We start from the raw sequence: 19,229 nt of genomic DNA on the forward strand, positions 1-19,229 counted from the left end.
TGTCAGATTCAACAGATATCTCTCAACTTCTCAGAAGCCAAAGCTTTTGATACAGTGACATCAAAACATTCAGCTAACTCTCTGAACTTGTCTAACTATAAAGGATGGTTGGGAAAGAAAGCAATGTTTTAAAACAGGAAATAATGAAAAGCACTTCTTATCAGTGAGAATATACCAAGGTAATGAAATTGGATGCTAACCATGTTATGTCTGGTAGACTTTCTAAATCAGAATTCATATCTTGGAGATTGGTGCCTAAAATTGATCCTCCATCAGCTTTCTGTAAAAAAAAAAAAAAAAAAAAAAAAAAACCTCCCCCGCCCCTCATTTCTCATAAAGGATTCACTGACCTTGCAGGAACTACTGTCCACACCTCTGACATGAAGTGTGGCACTTCTTCTAAACTCCTAACTGCTGCCATATATTCCTTCTGTGCTTCCAGAGAGATTATGATTAAGCTTATTGATTTTTAAAAAGTCTCCAGGCACAAGAATTTAAGGAGGATTTAAAAAGTACAAGATTTAATTTCTTTTGAAACAGAATTGGGATTTTTTGTTTGTTTTTAAGATGCATCAGTTGATATATTGTCTTTTCTATCTCAGAATCTGGATTTCAGGGTACTAGTATGAAGAATCCTTTATATTTAGTGGTGCCACTTCAAATTCATATCTTTCTTCTTTTCCCTCTAATTTCAAAAATTACTTGGCATTCTAACATAATTATGAGGTATAATCTTTATCGGATAGCAATAAAATATATAGAGCCTTGCAAATCTTCAGATATCCACTTTATATTTGCAGATATCTGCACCCGTGGATGCAGATGCAGTGTATTGTTTGCCATCTTTGCAGATCGCAGATCGGATGTGGATATAATTATTCAGATTCAGCTAATACCAGTGAAAGTTTACTTTGCTTTTATATCACGTTGTCAGTTCATCAGCGAAAATTGAAATCATCACTGTGTCACCTCTCTGCACTTCCTTGCCAGTTGCCTCCAGAAAAGATTCCAAACTCTGTATTTGAAAAGCCAATGAAGAAAGAAATTCAAAAGAAATTAAGTGCTGGTGCATACAGTTTGAAGGGAAATAGAAAGGCAAATCACCAATTTGGAATACGTTCAGATTACTTATTCATGAAAATGGAGATACTGTGGCTGGATGTGTCACATGTGTCGCATGCAAAAAAGTCTGTGCTTTTACTAGCCATAAAACCGGTACTTCAAACTTAATTAAACATAAATATAGTCTGGAATTGGGATCCAGTTTACTGAAGATATTCACCAAGAAATGTGTCATTATCAGACAAACATGAAGAGAACCGTGACTCAGGAATTGTTGAAGTTTGTAGCAACAAACATAAGACCTTTCAAGGTAGTCAGCGGTGAGGGATTCCTTGCATATTCTCAATCTTTGATTAACATGGGTGCCAAATGGATGCACATGAGCTAATACCACATACCACAACATTACCCTCGATCTGTGGACGGATGATTACAGAGAAGTTGCCTATCTGGGAGTAACTGTTCATTTCACAGACCCGCAACAGTTGGGAATGGTGGAGCAAGTGCTTTGTGTGACTCAGTTTGACAGCGGGAAACCAAACACTGCAGAGAACCTTTTATTCTGTTATGCTGTTATTCAAGCACTCAGAAGATTTGATATACACAGCATTACCAACCAGATGGTTTTCGTTATGGACCAGGGAGCAAATGTGGTGGCAGTCCTGAAGTCCTATGTGTGAATAAGCTACTCGGCGCACATTATAAATACTGTACTTGAGCACACTACCAAACCGGGAAACCAGAAAGAGGAAGCAGTAACCGAACTGGTCCACGCAAGCCAAAATCTCATTAATTACTTCAGGAGATCTGGACTTCAAAGCAGACTGCAGAAGTCTCTGAAAGGAGATGTTGAAACACGATGGAACAGCAAACTACTCATGTTTAAGATAATCGAGGAGCAGTAGGACAGAATATATGACATTTTGACAGAAGAGGGGTATACTCAGCTCATTGATAGCATTGACCACAACATGTCGAGCATCTTAATAGAATTCCTGCAGCCCTTCAAGGAAGCAGCATATACACAAGAGCAACCATCACAGCCCAGTCTCCAGTTGGTGCCAATTTGGTACAAAAGGCTGAAAAAGCATCCCCATTCTTCTGTCACTGATGAAGAATCTTTAAAAAAGGGAAGAAGGAGGATCCGGGGAACTACAGGCCAGTCAGCCTCACCTCAGTCCCTGGAAAAATTATGGAGCAGGTCCTCAAGGAATCAATTATGAAACATTTAGAGGAAAGGAAAGTGATCAGGAACAGTCAGCATGGATTCACGAAGGGGAAGTCGTGCCTGACTAACCTAATTGCCTTCTATGATGAGATAACTGGCTCTGTGGATGAGGGGAAAGCAGTGGATGTGTTATTTCTTGACTTTAGCAAAGCTTTTGATACTGTCTCCCACAGTATTCTTGCCACCAAGTTAAAGAAGTATGGGCTGGATGAATGGACTGTAAGGTGGATAGAAAGCTGGCTAGATCGTCGGGCTCAACGGGTAGTGATCAATGGCTCCATGTCTAGTTGGCAGCCGGTTTCAAGTGGAGTGCCCCAAGGGTCGGTCCTGGGGCCGGTTTTGTTTAATATCTTTATTAATGATCTGGAGGATGGTGTGGACTGCACTCTCAGCAAGTTTGCAGATGACACTAAACTAGGAGGCGTGGTAGATACACTAGAGGGTAGGGATCGGATACAGAGGGACCTAGACAAATTAGAGGATTGGGCAGAAAAAAACCTGATGAGGTTCAACAAGGACAAGTGCAGAGTCCTGCACTTAGGACGGAAGAATCCCATGCACTGCTACAGACTAGGGACCGAATGGCTAGGTAGCAGTTCTGCTGAAAAGGACCTAGGGGTCACAGTGGACGAGAAGCTGGATATGAGTCAACAGTGTGCTCTTGTTGCCAAGAAGGCTAACGGCATTTTGGGCTGTATAAGTAGGGGCATTGCCAGCAGATCGAGGAACGTGATCGTTCCCCTTTATTCGACATTGGTGAGGCCTCATCTGGAATACTGTGTCCAGTTTTGGGCCCCACACTACAAGAAGGATGTGGAAAAATTGGAAAGAGTCCAGCGGAGGGCAACAAAAATGATTAGGGGTCTGGAGCATATGACTTATGAGGAGAGGCTGAGAGAACTGGGATTGTTTAGTCTCCAGAAGAGAAGAATGAGGGGGGATTTGATAGCAGCCTTCAACTACCTGAAGGGGGGTTCCAAAGAGGATGGAGCTCGGCTGTTCTCAGTGGTGGCAGATGACAGAACAAGGAGCAATGGTCTCAAGTTGCAGTGGGGGAGGTCCAGGTTGGATATCAGGAAAAACTATTTCACTAGGAGGGTGGTGAAACACTGGAATGCGTTACCTAGGGAGGTGGTGGAGTCTCCTTCCTTGGAGGTTTTTAAGGCCCGGCTTGACAAAGCCCTGGCTGGGATGATTTAGCTGGGAATTGGTCCTGCTTTGAGCAGGGGGTTGGACTAGATGACCTCTTGAGGTCCCTTCCAACTCTGATATTCTATGATTCTATGAAGATAGTCTAAGTCAACTTAAATCCAAAGCATTGCATAATCTCATTGAAAAGTTTGAAATCAAGCCTATGCACAGAGTAGCGCTTTTCCTGCACCCACGAATGAAGAGGATGAAAGTTTTCACTGAAGAGGAGAGAGAGAAAATTTATCACAAGAAGCTTGTCTCATTGCAAGAGAAAAATATTCCTGCAATGAAACTTATCCTTCTTTCGTCAGCTACACAGACACCATCACCAAGAGAGACAAAATGGTCACATACTGAGTTTGAGGAATTGGATAGCGAGTGTGGAAATGACGATGATGAAGTGTCAAAGTATATCACCCTGAAATTGACAAAGAATGAAGATGAGCAACTGCTGGAGTGGTGGAGACAACACAAGCACAATTTTCCCCTTCTCAGTTGAGTTGCATGGTTTGTGCATTCCATTCCTGTATCCAGTGCACCTCCGAGAATCTCTGCTCAGTCTCTGCTTACACAATTAATGAGAATCATACTTCACGTAAGCCAGAAACTGTGGCTGATTTAATATTTTTACACAGTAGTATTTCAAAGAAAATCAATTGTCCCAAGGAAGACATTTAAGACGAAGTCCCTCAATTCAGGGCTATTATAAGTCACAAGCTAAATAGGCATCCAACTTTTTTATTGTATAGTTCAGTTTGTAATTTTGAGTATTATTGACTTGAGATGTTTATTTTATTATTTTTTATGTAAAAGGCTATTTGTACTGATGCATGTTATATAATAAGATTGATGTTTAAAAGAGTAGTAATAACAATAATAGTGTGCCCATTTATTAAGCCTTACAGCTTTCTTATATAGTACACATTCATGCACACAAATGCTCCTCCTAAGAGATAGGGTGCTACGAGATAGGGTACTGATGGGGGTAAAGGTGCAGATACATATAAAGGTGGAGTGCAGATCGTGGGTTGGATACAAGTCAATTATTGAGGATGCAGATCCAAATTTTTGTATCTATGCAGGGCTCTAAAAATATAACCCAAGTTTTTAAATGGTTTTGGAACTGATTGTTCTTCAGGAAATCCCCAGATATCAGTAGATTTAGATTCATATCAACTCCTTCAATTTTTCATACTAATACTCAGGCAACCATGTCTTCTACAAGCACAGAAATCATTAAATGACAGATTCATTATTTTCAAGATCTGGGATACATAGTAAATATGGAGAAATGTCTTTGATACCAGCTCCAAATCTATCTCATTTAGGGGTTGATTTTGATACCTGTAAAGTAGTTATTGGCTCTGTCTCAGAGAGTAAAAGCAAATAACATCAATGCACAAAATGTTATATTTGCATCACAGCAAGAGATGTAGTAATGGTGTGAGGTCTGATAATCTCTTGTATAAACTTAGGCTGAAATCCTGGCCCCATTGTAATATTCAGTGATTTCAATGGGGTAGGATTTTACTGATAGTTCCTTAGTGCCATCTCCACTCAAATTCCTTAAAGTCATATTGAACCTCTCCATGGTAACAGAATAGGAATAGCTGGTCCTTAAGTGTCACTGTTCCAAAAGCAATCAAAGCATCCTTGGTAAAATGAGCAGTCCCAGAAAATCTGGGGAAAGGACTCTCTCTAGGCAAAGCAAACTGGTTTATTATAACAGGTACTTCTATAAAAGTCTGGAAGCCATTAGTATTCAGCCTATGGTTTAGATAGAAAAACAGGAGTAATATAAATTTTCTCAAACTTATAGCAGTCAATGTCATTGCACTTGTAGCCATGAAACATTGTCCTCGTCACATACTAATTCTGATAATGTCACAGTACATTAACAGTAGCTTGTTTGAACAACAATAATAAAGTTCACCTTCCCCTTGTAGCTGATCATGAAAGCAGAATAGGCATGGTCAAGATTTCGTTATCCCAGAGAATGAGCGCTGAATTCCTAAGTGTTTATCTTCTGTGTTAAATACTAAGGAAACCACACTGACTTGTTTGCACCAGTGAGAATCCATCTCCTTCTCATGTTTTCCAGTCATTTTAAGGCAGTGGTTCCCTGCAGCGGCACACCTTGATACCGTTAATTATTTTGAGGCCCACTACCGTGTTGTCTCCAAATGGACTCACCCTCTTATCACCGGGATTTAAGCTGTTTACCACCCTTGCCATTCACAGTCTGTACGATACAGTTACTGAGCAGGGTGGGCAAACTTCTTGGCCTGAGATCCACATTTGGGTGCGGAAATTGCATGCAGGGCCATGAATGTAGGGCTGGGGCAGGGGGTTGGGGTGCAGGAGGGAGCATGGTGTGCAGGAAGGGGCTCAGGGGGCAGGGGGTGGGGTGCAGGAGGTGGTACGGATTGCGGGAGGGGGTGCAGGGCAGGGGGTTGGGGTACAGGAGGGGGTGCGGAGTGTGGGGGGGCTCAGGGCAGGGGGAGGGGTGCAGCAGGGGGCTCAAGGCAGGAGGTTAGGGGGCTCAGGGCAGCGGATTGGCGTGCGGGGTGCAGGAAGGGTGTGGGGTGCAGACTCCGGCCCAGCGCCGCTTACCGGGGTGGCAGCGGGGCTAAGACAGGCTCCCTGCCTGTCCTGGCCCCATGCTGCTCCCAGAAGCAGCCGACACCAAGTCCCTGCGGCCCCTGGAGTGCGGGGGGGGAGAGTCACAGAGGGCTCCGTGTGCTGCCCTCGCCTGCGGGTACCTCCCCCGAAGTTCCCATTTGCCGCAGTTCCCCGTTTCCGGCCAATGGGAGCTGCAGGTGGGCAGTGTCTGCAAGTGAGGGCAGCGCACGGAGCCCTCTGCCCCTCCCCAACCCCCAGGCACTGCAAGGACGTGGTGCTGGTCACTTCCAGCAGCAACACGGGGCCCGCAGCGCCACAGGGTTGACAATCCCGTGGGCCGGATCCAAAGCCCTGAGGGGCAGGATCTGGGCCATGGCCATTAGTTGGCCCACCCCGTGTTAGTCGAACATCATTAACTTTATTGTGCGGACTGTGACAAGTATTTTCAGTCAATTCACTCATTCACACCAAGTCCCCAATTCTGCCTCCCAGCTTCCCCACCCCCACCAGTTCTGCCTCCCAGCTCCTCCACCTCACACCCAGACCTCACCCCCGAGTTCAGCCCCTCCTGGGGTTCTTCCCCACTCCCAACCCTGGGGGGCTGCAGCAAGAACCCTGCTCCCCTTCCAAGCTTAGGGTGGGGGCTCCAGGGTCTCTTCCCTCCAACCCCCAGCCAGCAGCTGCTGAAGGGAAGGGAACGGATAGAGGAGCTGACCGGTTGTTCACAGGAGTGGAGGGGAGAGGAGAGGAGAGGAGAGATAGATTAAGCTCTGATTGGTTGCTCTACCCCTGGAGGAAGTGGGGTAGATACCAATCAGAAGGCAGCTTTCCCCCCTTCCTTCTCTCTCCCCAGCCCCCACTCTGCAAGACTCAAATTTGCTATCTTAATCTCTTTTAGGGAATGGAATGTGATGCATGCATAATACTTGAAAGGGGCATTGTCCCAGAGAGCAAAAGTACAGAATGTGATATAGATCTGACACTGATTAAAATACAAGGGAAGGTTTTTTGTTCTCACATGTTATTTAAAAAAAAATTCTGCAGCACACCTGTTCAGGCCTGATGGCACACCAGTTGGCAAACACGGTTTTAAGGGCCTACTAACCAAAGTAGCAGATGAAAGGTGGGAGTTTCTGGAAATCAGTGAAAGTCAACACACGTGTGCTCCTAACTCATTCAAGTGCTTCTGAAAATCCCTCCACTGGTCTTCATCCCAGATGAGTGCATGATATATAGGATTATGAATATTTGTCAAAATAACTACAAGACTTGCTATTTAAAAATAATACTGTAGTGCAAAGAGCAGTGAGTTCTTGCATCCCTGACATTTGTGTTCAGAGGACATATGGCTGCTGTTTTTCATTACGTGTAGGTCTTGTTTGTCGTACTGTCCACATAAATTACATTTCAAGATATGGAAAAATGCAGCAGAACATGTAGCACTATTGATATGCCAATATAAAAGGGGAATTGTAACTGCTCGCAATAAATGGGTCAGATGGGTCCCCAAAGTTAAAAAAAATTGTTGTTGGTCTAGATAGTAACGGAGTTAAATGACAGTTTATAACAGGATCAAAGATGAATGTCACTGGATGATGTCTCTTTACTCACTGATGGTCAGTGCTCTGAAAAGCATCAGGGATTGCTAGATGTTCATTACACCCTGTGGAGGGATGGTCCAGTAGTTAGGACATTAGCCTAGCATTTGGGAGATGGCTTCAATTCCCTGTTCCCCTACAGATGACCTTGGGCAAGTCACTTAGCCTCTATGGCACAGATTTCTAAAGGTATTTAGGTGTTGTTGTGCTATGCCTGACTGTTTTAGGTGCCTAAATCTCATTTCCAAAGGGGATTTAGGCACTTAGGAACCAAAGTCTCATTGACAATTGATGGGATTTAGACTCCTAAAAGCCTAAATCCCTTTTGGAAATGAAATTTAGGCTCCTAAATCTGTTAGATGCTGATACTGAATGCAGCAATACCTAAACACTTCTAAAAATCTGAGCCTCTGGGTCTCATGTAAAATGGATCTAACAGCATTTCTTTCTCTCTCAGGGGTTTTGGGAGGATAAATACATTAAAGATTGTGATTCCCTTTGGGGTCTACTGATGAAATAGGTATATAAAAACTTGGTATTATTACTATGATTATTATTATTATTGTCTTCACTCACCATATGCATACGTTCCCAACATAATGTCATCAGCAGTGCAAGGAATTTTACTGGGGATTTATGGGCTGTAGGAGGTGAGGACTGGATTTGATTGTCTAATGTAGTAATACACCACATAAGTTTTGGCCAGCAGATGATTTTGAATCTTTTGAACTTTGTGTACTGCTGTAAAGGGTATATAGTAAGTTGATTTTCCTATTGTTTGGACAGAGACATATGGTGTGTGATGTCACATACTGGACAATTGCTGTATTTGGGTGTGGCGGGCGCATATTCTCCAGACAGGGCCTAACATTCACAGATCCTTGTGTGTGTATATATGCAGTATATTTCTCCATTCAGGGGCCTAGCCAAGCCTTAATTTCAGGAGCCAAACAAGAGGTTGTTTTGCCATTCATTAAAATATCCAAATTTGGCTAGGTCATGCTCCTCCTAATTCATTTAATCAATAAGGATGTGGTGTATCCTTGGTGCTAAATCTTATTTGCCCAAGTAGAGGAAATAGCAGTAGAGTTGTTTGGAAACTCTCAGACAGAGATTTTCCCATTAGAGAATGCCAATTTGTCAAAATCAAAATGTTCTACTAACCTGTCTATTTTCCTGCCACCTTGCCCCCGGCTCCTCAGCAGTCTGCCTGGCAGGGGGTGCTACGAGATTTCTATCACTTCGACAGCCCACCTGGCTGCCTGATGGGGAGCCCTGCGAGTGCTGCTGTCTCCCAAGCTGCCAGACTCGCAGCTCAGCCCCGATTCCCAAGGCTTTCTGGGGCCGTAGCTCTAGGGCTTGGGACTCCAGAGCTTTCCCTTTCCTAGAGAATTTTGAAATTTTGGGACTTTGTTTCAAACTGGAACTAAACCACATTTCAAAATATCAAAAACATCTGTGAAACGGAATTATTTTTCTCCACACAGCTGTCAGTGGCAACATACTTACACATTTCAGCAATAAGTGCTCACCTTGAATGTGTTAATGCCTATAGTGGGACTGTGCCTGTTTTGGAAGAACACAAAATAATCTCCTTACAGTATAGGGATAGTCAGGTGGCTATGACTGTAAGGTCTGGTTTTCTGCTGCATATTCCATATCTGCCCAGCAGATCTGAGAGGTGAGTTTTATCTTTAATAATTACTAAGGAGTGTTCCCTCTTGGAATATATAGAATCATAGAGTTTAAGGCCAGAAGGGACCACCAGATCATCTAGTCTGACCTCCTGTATATCATGGGCCACCAACACTCTCCAGCACCTGCACACTAAACCCAACAACTGAAATTAGACCAAAATATTATAGCCCATGGGACACTAGACTATTGTGTGCCACAGCCAAAGAATAAGAAGGACTGAGGTGCACCGGTGCATAAGGCCCCTGCAATAGCTTTAAGTGATATATGTATACAAATAATCCTGGCAAGTGACCTGCACCCACGCTCTGTAGAGGAAGGTGAACCCCTCCCCCCCCCCCCAAGTCACTGCCAATCTGACCTAGGGGAGAATTCCTTCCCAACCAGCCAGCTACGTACCTGAGAGAGAGAGAGGATGCTTGGTGCCACCTCAAAGCCCTGGCCCACCAGGCCCAATGTCCCATCTCCAGCTATGGCCATCTCATATGCTTCAGAGGAAGGGGATTGAAAAAAATCAACCCAGAATACAATGGGGGGAGGGGAAATCCCTTCCTGACTCCTGGCAGTGGATGGCTGAAACCCTGAAGCATGAGCTTATACGAACCCCATAAGATATAAATGGGAAGTGAGTCCCAGGACTGCTGAGGTCTGCTTCCTACCATCGCAAACAACCCTGTCACATACAATTGCACTTATAAATTTGTTCAGCTATCTTAAAATTAATTAAGTTGCTTGCCCCCACAACTCCTATTCATACCTCATTATACCCATTACTGAGCAGTGCAATTAAGCTGAAGGGCATTTACCACCAAAAATACCTTCTGTGCATTTTTATATAAACTTCTTTTTTTTACTACCTTATCTGTGGTGTGCAATAGCACAAGTTAAGATAATTGTATGGCCATTTTTAGAATTACGTTCTGTCTGTGCATTTTTGGTAGAAGGACTGAATCAAGAAATTTCTTGTCCTTGCATTTATTTTTATATTATATTTGGCAAGTACAATACATGTAGATTTGGGTAATATTTCATACATTTCAAAAGGTAAAACATTTTCAACAGAAATAATTGTTTTAAATGTAAAACAAATAAACAAACCAACACATACCAGAAAAATCAGACTGAACATAGCCATCTCCTTTTAAAGCACAGTTGGTGTGATGACTCAAGACTTTGTCTTTAGTTATCACAGTTCTCAATTACAGTGTTTTAGGATTTATTTAATGTGAATAAAAATAGTAGGCTTATGGCCAAATTCTGTGTAATCATTATTTACTTAGCTATAATTTGATGCACGTCTTGGGAAACTTGCCAACTGTATGAGAAAAGGTACATGTTCAAAAGAGGGCTACAATAATTGGAAGGTGAAAAGGAGGAACTGGCCTTCACAAGAAAGTTACAGTTTCCCTTCTCTAAGAATTTTATTTTTCATACTCTGTAATGGATTAAAGCTTTTTGAACAAATTCTTCAATGTAATGGGTACAAGCAAGCTTTTGTTCCACATCAACATTCATTCCTTCTCTTTGCACCTATTTATAACTTCTTCAGTAAGTATATTTATTCTGAATTTTAACCAACAGACAGTGTAGGTAACGCAACATCTACACAGATACCGCATCGCCCTAACTACATCAACTTTAGCCCTATGCCTCTCGTGGAGGTGGAGTTATTATGTTGGTGTAGTAGGGCACTTACATCGGCAGGAGCAAGATTGTAGTGTAGACACTGACATAGTTAGGTCGACATAAACTGCCTTATGTCGACCTAACTCTGTAGTGTACACCAAGCTTTTGAGAGAGAGAAGATTAAGCATGGATTAGGATTTCACAAGACATAGACTAAAGCCAGTGTTGCGCACAGACAATGTTGTGGCGGTGGTAACAGCAACAGCCCAGGTATTTCACATGGAGGATTGTTTAGCTGGCATTGGTCTCTTTGATTCACAGAATAAGAGAGCTCCAATCTTTAGTGACACAGCCTGTCTAAAATTTATTATTGTTTTTGTTAGTTTTGTTTTAGACCCAGTTTCACATATTTAAAATTTAACCATACTTTATTAGGAAAGAAATGGCAACCCATACAACTTTGAACTACAACAATCCGACATTCTCTACATACTTATGTCTCTTAGAAGTGCTGTGCTTTGATATTTCTTGAGTTTCAAACTTCAAAGAATTATTTTTAATTAAGAATATTATAGATATGAGAAGATATTTTAAAAATTGTCTCTAAAATTGCTAATTTCATGGAAATTGAATACAAGTTTTATTTAAAAGTAACTGGACTCTTCCACAACAGAAAAGGATTTCCATTTTATTTCTTTGTTTGATATACAAGAGTAATTTTTGAATAGTCAAATGTGTATTCAGTCTAGGAGTAAAGATTTTATTCAGCATGACACAAATAAAGTATTACACAGCATGGTATTTTCTTTCTATATAATAGTTCTAAATTAGAAATTAAAGATGAATATATTCAAACTTTTATGTCTTTATTATAGTACTTGTAAAAAGAACAATGGAATCCCTGCAGCAAATCAAAGCCTTAGACATGCCCCTAAAGGTATGGACAATTCTGGATTGAATTACATTTACCCTGAAGACTCTATCCTGTTGGCTTTTACAGGTTGCTGTTAATTATTTCAAGAACCTGTAGATAGTTACTTTGGAATTCACCTCACTAGTTTCTTTTTCATATCTGCAAGTAATATAGACTTAAAATCACACTAGAAGCTCTAAACACAACTGACTGAAAGAAACCGTCCTCTAAATTTCCAAGGCCATGTCCAGATTCTGACATTTATGTCAACATTGTACTGTGATCGCTCTAACATCTGTTTCATTCATTGCTGTGGAATTCCTGTTTAGAGTGGAAGAATGAAAAATATGAGAAAAATCATTTATATCCTGCAGAGGCTTTCTAAAATGTGTCTCAGACATCCTCTATTGAAAATCTATTCCAAAAGACCTCTCCTCAGTCAGTTTCAGTTAGATCCAAACCACAAAAATTACTCAGTTATTCAGTGCTGCTTGGTACATTTAACAGTTTCTTCACAGCAAAAGCCCAGGTTTTATTTTATGAGTTAAGATACAGAGTCAATTACTGGACATCTGACTGCTTCAGAAGGCATGCTTTCCAATCCATGATTCATATAAAAGGCAAATACAGTGTACAGAAAGTTAAAATGACTGCTTACATTGTATCTGGTTTTCATATAGACTGAGAACTGTGGCTGGTGCCAGATGTCTCAGTGGAAAATGAACAGGGCAATTACTGAGTGATCCATCCCCTGACATTCAGTGCCAGTTTCCAGCAGTCATAGGTTTAGGAACACTCAGATCATGGGGTTGCATCCCTGACTAACTTGGCTAATACTCATTGATGGACCTATCCTCCATTAACTTATCTAATTCTTTTGTGAACTGAGTTATACTTTTGGCCTTCGCATCATCCCCTGGCAACAAGTTCCATAGGTTGACTGTGTGTTGTGTGAAGACATACTTCCTTATGAAAGGTTTCAGAGTAGCAGCCGTGTTAGTCTGTATCCGCAAAAAGAAGAACAGGAGGACTTGTGGCACCTTAGAGACTAACAAATTTATTAGAGCATAAGCTTTCGTGGACTACAGCCCACTTCTTCGGATGCATATAGAATGGAACATATATTGAGGAGATATATATACACACATACAGAGAGCATAAACAGGTGGGAGTTGTCTTACCACCTCTGAGAGGCCAATTAATTAAGAGAAAAAAAACTTTTGAAGTGATAATCAAGCTAGCCCAGTACAGACAGACAGTTAGATAACAAGTGTGAGAATACTTACAAGGGGAGATTGAATCTATCTCCCCTTGTAAGTATTCTCACACTTGTTATCTAACTGTCTGTCTGTACTGGGCTAGCTTGATTATCACTTCAAAAGTTTTTTTTCTCTTAATTAATTGGCCTCTCAGAGGTGGTAAGACAACTCCCACCTGTTTATGCTCTCTGTATGTGTGTATATATATCTCCTCAATATATGTTCCATTCTATATGCATCCGAAGAAGTGGGCTGTAGTCCACGAAAGCTTATGCTCTAATAAATTTGTTAGTCTCTAAGGTGCCACAAGTCCTCCTATACTTCCTTATGTTAGTTTTAAATCTGCTACCTTTTAATGTCATTTCCTATTCACTTTCTCCGCACCATTCGTGATTTTATAGACCTCCATCATATCTTCACTAAGCCAAAAACTCATTCAATGAAGTTATCCTCCTTGTTGAACTATGTAAAAAGATATCGATTTCAGTCAGTTACAGCCCAAAAAATTGAATCTGTTCCCCTCACAGATTATACTGAAATCTCAGTGTGGGTTGGCCATGATTTTTTTAAGTGAATAGTGATTTTGGGTGCCTTAGTTTTTGTTTGTTCAACTTGAGACACTTTAAAGGTACTTGATTTTCAGAAAGTGCTGAGCACTTTCAAATATCAGCCTTGCTAAAATGTTTGAAATAAAGTACCACAAAATGGAGGCACCCCAAGTCACTAGTCACTTTTAAAAATCTTGGCCATATCCCCTGTTTGCAAAAATTGAGTATATAACTGAACAATTATTCACTGTTTGAACATTCCTCTGGGCAAGTATTCACAAGCCACAACCTCAATATATAGAAATGACACTAAGCTGGGGGGAGAGGTAGAATGTTGGAGGGTAGGGATAGGGTCCAGAGTGACCTAGACAAATTGAGGATTGGGCTAAAAGAAATCTGATGAGGTTCAACAAGGACAAGTGCAAAGTCCAGCACTTAGGACAGAAGAATCCCATGCACTGCTACAGTCTGGGGACTGACTGACTAAATGCCAGTTCTGCAGAAAAGGACCTGGGGATAACAGTGGTCGAGAAGCTGGATATGAGTCAACAGTGTGCCCTTCTTACCAAGAAGGCTAACGGCATATTGGGCTGCATTAGTAGGAGCATTGCCAGCAGATTGAGGGAAGTGACCATTCCCCTCTATTTGGCACTGGTGAGGCCATATGGAGTACTGCATCCAGTTTTGGGCCCCCCACTACAGAAAGGATGTGGACAAATTGGAGCAAGTCCAGTGGAGGGCAATGAAAATAATTAGAGGGTTGGGGAACATGGTTTATGACGAGAGGCTGATGGAACTGGGATTATTTATTCTGCAGAAGAGAAGAGTAAGGGGGGATTTGATAGCAACCTTCAACCTGAAGGGGGGTTCCAAAGAGGATGGAGCTAGGCTGTTCTCAGTGGTGGCAGATGACAGAACAAGGTCAATGGTCTCAAGTTGCAGTGGGGGAGATCTAGATTGGATATTAGGAAAAACTATTTCATTAGGAGGGTGGTGAAGCACTGGAATGGGTTACCTAGGGAGGTGGTGGAATCTCCTTCCTTAGAGGTTTTTAAGGCCCGATTAGACAAAGACCTGGCTGGGATGATTTAGTGGGCTTGGTCCTGCTTTGCGCAGGGGGTTGTACTAGATGACCTCCTGAGGTCTTCCAACCCTAATCTTCTATGATTAAATTACATACAAAAATGTGTTAAAAATATTAAGGTTGCAAAGTCAATCACTGAAATGTTAGGAAATGCCAAGATTAAAAGAACAGGAGTACTTGTGGCACCTTAGAGACAACAAATTTATTAGAGCATAAGCTTTCGTGGACTACAGCCCACTTCTTCGGATGCATATAGAGTATATGTGCATATATATATATATGCATCCAAAGAAGTGGACTGTAGTCCACAAAAGCTTATGCTCTAATAAATTTGTTAGTCTCTAAGGTGCCACAAGTACTCCTGTTCTTTTTGCGGATACAGACTAACACGGCTGCTACTCTGAAACCTGCCAAGATTAAAATTGCCCATGCACTCTTATTTACCCCGCCTTCAAATACAAAGATGAGGGGGTAGGAGGTGGAACATTCAATGACACTGAAAGGGAATGAGTTTGTAATTGGTGACATGGAAATACTTGGTTTACACAACACAATTAATCCTTGGAACTCATTGCCATGAGGTATCATTGATGTAGGAATTTAGGAGGGTTCTAAAAAGGATCATGGATAAAGCAAACATCCCAGTTACATAAGAGGGGATATACATCTTCATGTTTCAGGGCATAAACAACCACTAACAGGCAGAGGTTGGTAAGAAAAAGTTACTGTGGGCAAAATGTTACACATCCACCTACAGGCACTGACTCCGTGGGTGCTCTGGGGCTCAAGCACCCATATAAAAAAAATAGGGGGTGCTCAGCATGCACCAATCACAGTTGCTGGGCAGGGCTGGCTGCTGATCAGCTGTATGGTGGGTTCTGGGGTGGAGAGTGAGCAGCTGGTAGGAGGCGCTCTGGGGAGGCAGAGATGAGTGAGCAGCAGGCATGCGGGGAGGGCTTTGGGGGAGGGGGCAGAGCGGGTGTGGAAAGAGGCGGAGAGAGGAGGGGTCCTTGGGGGAGGGGGCAGAGCAGGGGCGGGGCCTTGTGGTTGGGCACCCAATGGGGGAGGGGGAAGGGGGGGGAAACGTCAGCACCTCTGCCTACTGAAGGATTTCTCCCTCTAAAGTATCTAGTACCAGACACTGTAAGATATCGGACTAACTGGACTACTGCTCTGATCAAACATGGCCATTCCCACAGTAGCTTGGCAGTTCCCAAGTTAATGACAAGTACATCTAGAACAGGTGAAAGGAAATGCTCAGACAATATGTAATCAGGGGTTGGGTTTCACTGAAATTGCTGAGCGGAGTTTATTAAAAAGTTAGGAGTATTGTTATGAGCGATAATATATGTAAATATATCTGGTTAAAATAAGAATAATCAATATCTCCTGCTTCAGGACATCCCCTGTGGGACTCAGGAAGACATTCTCCCTTTAATGCACAATAGGCTAGGTGCATTATACAGGTGTTTCACCATCCTCTGAAGTATCAGGTTTGGATCAGTGCCAGATATCAGATTTAATGGACTAATAGTTTGATCTGGTTGGGTAGATCCTGTGCTCACTAAAGCAAAAATCTGTGTTTTTGTTATTGTCATATTTTATCTTGTATAATGAGAATAATGCTTCTGAGATGTGAATGATGAAGACGATAAGCTTTTATAAAATGCCTCGGCATATACCTAGCTTCTATTTCATATATATTTGTATGCTCTATTACTCTGAATATTACCCCTTTAATATGGAGAAGGAAGTGTCACAAAGTAGAGCACACAGAATTTTAGTGGGGAGAGGTTTTTTTGTTTGTTTTGGACAAAAGGACAAGGTATTTTTATTTTTTAAGTGGCTTCTTTTCCAAAATGTACAGTTCCTGTTAATGAAGTGATCACAAATTAATTGAAATAAACAAAACTGAAAGCCAGAAAAGTAAATGGTAAAGAACGGTAACTTTATAATATTCATGACAATGATGTAGCTCCTAAAAAAAACCCCAGTTTGGGGTATTACCTTTTGGTTTTGAATGCACATTCACAGGGGTTTCCTTTTGAATTTAGTGAGATGTGTGGGCACATTCAAAGACAAACTGTGGTCCTAAATGTTACAGCTTTTTAATTAGGAATTGTATTTAATGATAACTAAATAACGATAAACGTTAATTAAAGATATTTCAAATTAGTGACGCTCGCATTCTAGATCAACAACTCCAAAAGGAGAAGCAAAAATAATATTCTCACTATACGCTTTTTATTTATTTGTTTAAATCTTATTGACAGGTCCCCTTGAAAGTGATTCTTACCACTGGAAAGTCATGGGGTTGCATGACAGAATTACAGGAGATGTAAAACAACAGTCATCAGGGATGTTATTCAATATCAGTACACATCATTGGCCTACACTGATTCTTTACTGAATCGCTAGACAACAGCTCTGCTGGATCTTTCATAAGCACCTAATACTCTGCATGTGAATTTTTTTACTTCATTTTGTCTGTAGCCCTAGGCAACAGCAGTAAGATAAAACTGGTTTTTACCAGTTCATTGTGTTTCCTTTAGCCAAGGTAACCAGCAGGGAGCTGCTTTTGTTCCCAGCTAAATTACCACATGTAAGAAATGAAGCAAGACAGCATTAACCCTTCGGGGACATAATATCTATCTAATTCACACACACATGATATGTTAACATTAAACATTTTGTCAGATGCCTGTATGAATGCGGGATATTTGAAATAATGCAACTATACAATTTTAAATGTATCAACAGTTTTATTCAACGTGTTATTGTAGAATTTGCAAGCGATGTGTCTGGCTTTTATGAAGCACTGTATTAGCTTTCTTCAGACAAAAATGATTATTCAACCTTAAATCATTGTAAGGTTTTTTAAGCAAAACAGGTAGACAGATACTGGATGCCTAAATGCTTTTCAAAGAGCCAGGCCAACAGCGCAGATAATTGCTGCTTGAGTTAGTTTTTTTCAAACTCAGGGTATATGAATTTACCCAGTACAGAATATATGCTATAGTGAATGAGGAATGTTGTATGAAAATTCACCTACTTTATTTAAAATACTACTAGATAATTGTTTATGATAAATGTTTAGGTTTAAAATTGGGCTCACTTTTCTGCTTTAATGCTTAGATTTATGATTGATATCTTAGTCTTGTTTTAGTATTGCTTGTTCTGTAAATCCGTTGTTTTAAGCAGCATTACTAAAGGCCCAGTCCCGTCTGGTCCTCCTGGGAAATGCAGGCACCCTCAAGTCCCACTGACCTAATTAGAAGTTAAGAGAGCCTTCCAAGAGATGCTCAGTACCTCACAGGATTGAGCCCCAAATGCTTAACACTTCACTAGTGTCATTTCAGCTTTAGATTCCATGCAGTGAAACAGTTTATTGTAATTTTAATTTATATAATTAAAATTGAACAATTTTTATTGTGTTGAAAGGCATTAAACTGTGAAAACAAACAGCTTCATATCCATCACTTTATTTCTCATGTTACTTATTAATCATGCTCAACCTGTCAGCCAAAGTGAGTCAGCAAGTTGTTTCTAAAAACTGATTCTAACAGTTTTAAAATTAGCAGCTGGCTTCTAAACGAGTTAGAACCTTCTACCTTTGAATTATAAGCCGGATCTGTGGCTGGGGTAAATCAGCAGAGCTCCACTGACTTTGATGGAGCCATGCCAGTTTACATGAACTGAGGACCTGGCTCTATATTTTCAAGAACAGCAAAAAAAGTTGGGACAATTTTATTCTCCTTTATGCTGCTTTACATATTGGTGTACGTATATTTGATATACAGCACAAATTCTACATTACACATTATGAAATCATTTAATATAACAGCAAGGTAAATTTCAATTAAAGAAGAGAAAGGCACTTTCATGCCTGCTTCTATATCTGGAATGCCCTCCGAGTCAGTGTGTCGTGCCCCACCATCTCCTCATTCAAAATTCCTTTTGAAAACCTACTCCTTCCATGAGGCCTGCAGTCCCTAAACCATGTTGATCAAATGCTGCCTTCTTAATCCCAGCATTATATGACAGAAGGAACAGGAGAAAAAGAAACTCTAAGTCAACACCTTCCTCTAGCTCACCAGCGATGATGATAATAATTCTTAATAGATTAACAATAGATTAAGTCACTTATATTCCTAAATTAACAATTACAATTGTGGAGCGAGTGTGAGAGAGGCATTGAATGAGGGCTGGACACACAGAGAGAGAGAGAGATGGTTTCAACTCCTAGGGCATAGGCTACCAAAGCAGCTAACTTGGCTTAGTTCCCTAACTTCAGGAGAGAATTCTCAGCTGAGAATCCTGAGTAGAGGGAGGCACCTATCTCTGGCCCATCAGCTAGGCACACCAAGTCAGAGGCTTATGTGCCTCAGTTCCTCTCCCCTCCT

General features: G+C 41.3%; 1 protein-coding gene across 1 annotated transcript in view; it reads left to right on the top strand.

Annotated features, from left to right (window-relative positions):
* POLN (DNA polymerase nu) overlaps nt 1–18,288 on the top strand; it is a 241,213-nt gene extending 222,925 nt beyond the window's left edge. Inside the window, exons 25-26 of the mRNA XM_065598521.1 lie at nt 11,898–11,959; nt 17,100–18,288. Of these exons, the coding sequence (XP_065454593.1) occupies nt 11,898–11,959; nt 17,100–17,168 (131 nt within the window). The 3' untranslated portion in view covers nt 17,169–18,288. The remainder of the gene's footprint in view (nt 1–11,897; nt 11,960–17,099) is intronic.
* The last annotated feature ends 941 nt before the right edge of the window (nt 18,289–19,229 follow it).

Source organism: Chrysemys picta, chromosome 5 (genome assembly GCF_011386835.1).
Source record: "Chrysemys picta bellii isolate R12L10 chromosome 5, ASM1138683v2, whole genome shotgun sequence".
NCBI lineage: Eukaryota > Metazoa > Chordata > Testudines > Emydidae > Chrysemys > Chrysemys picta.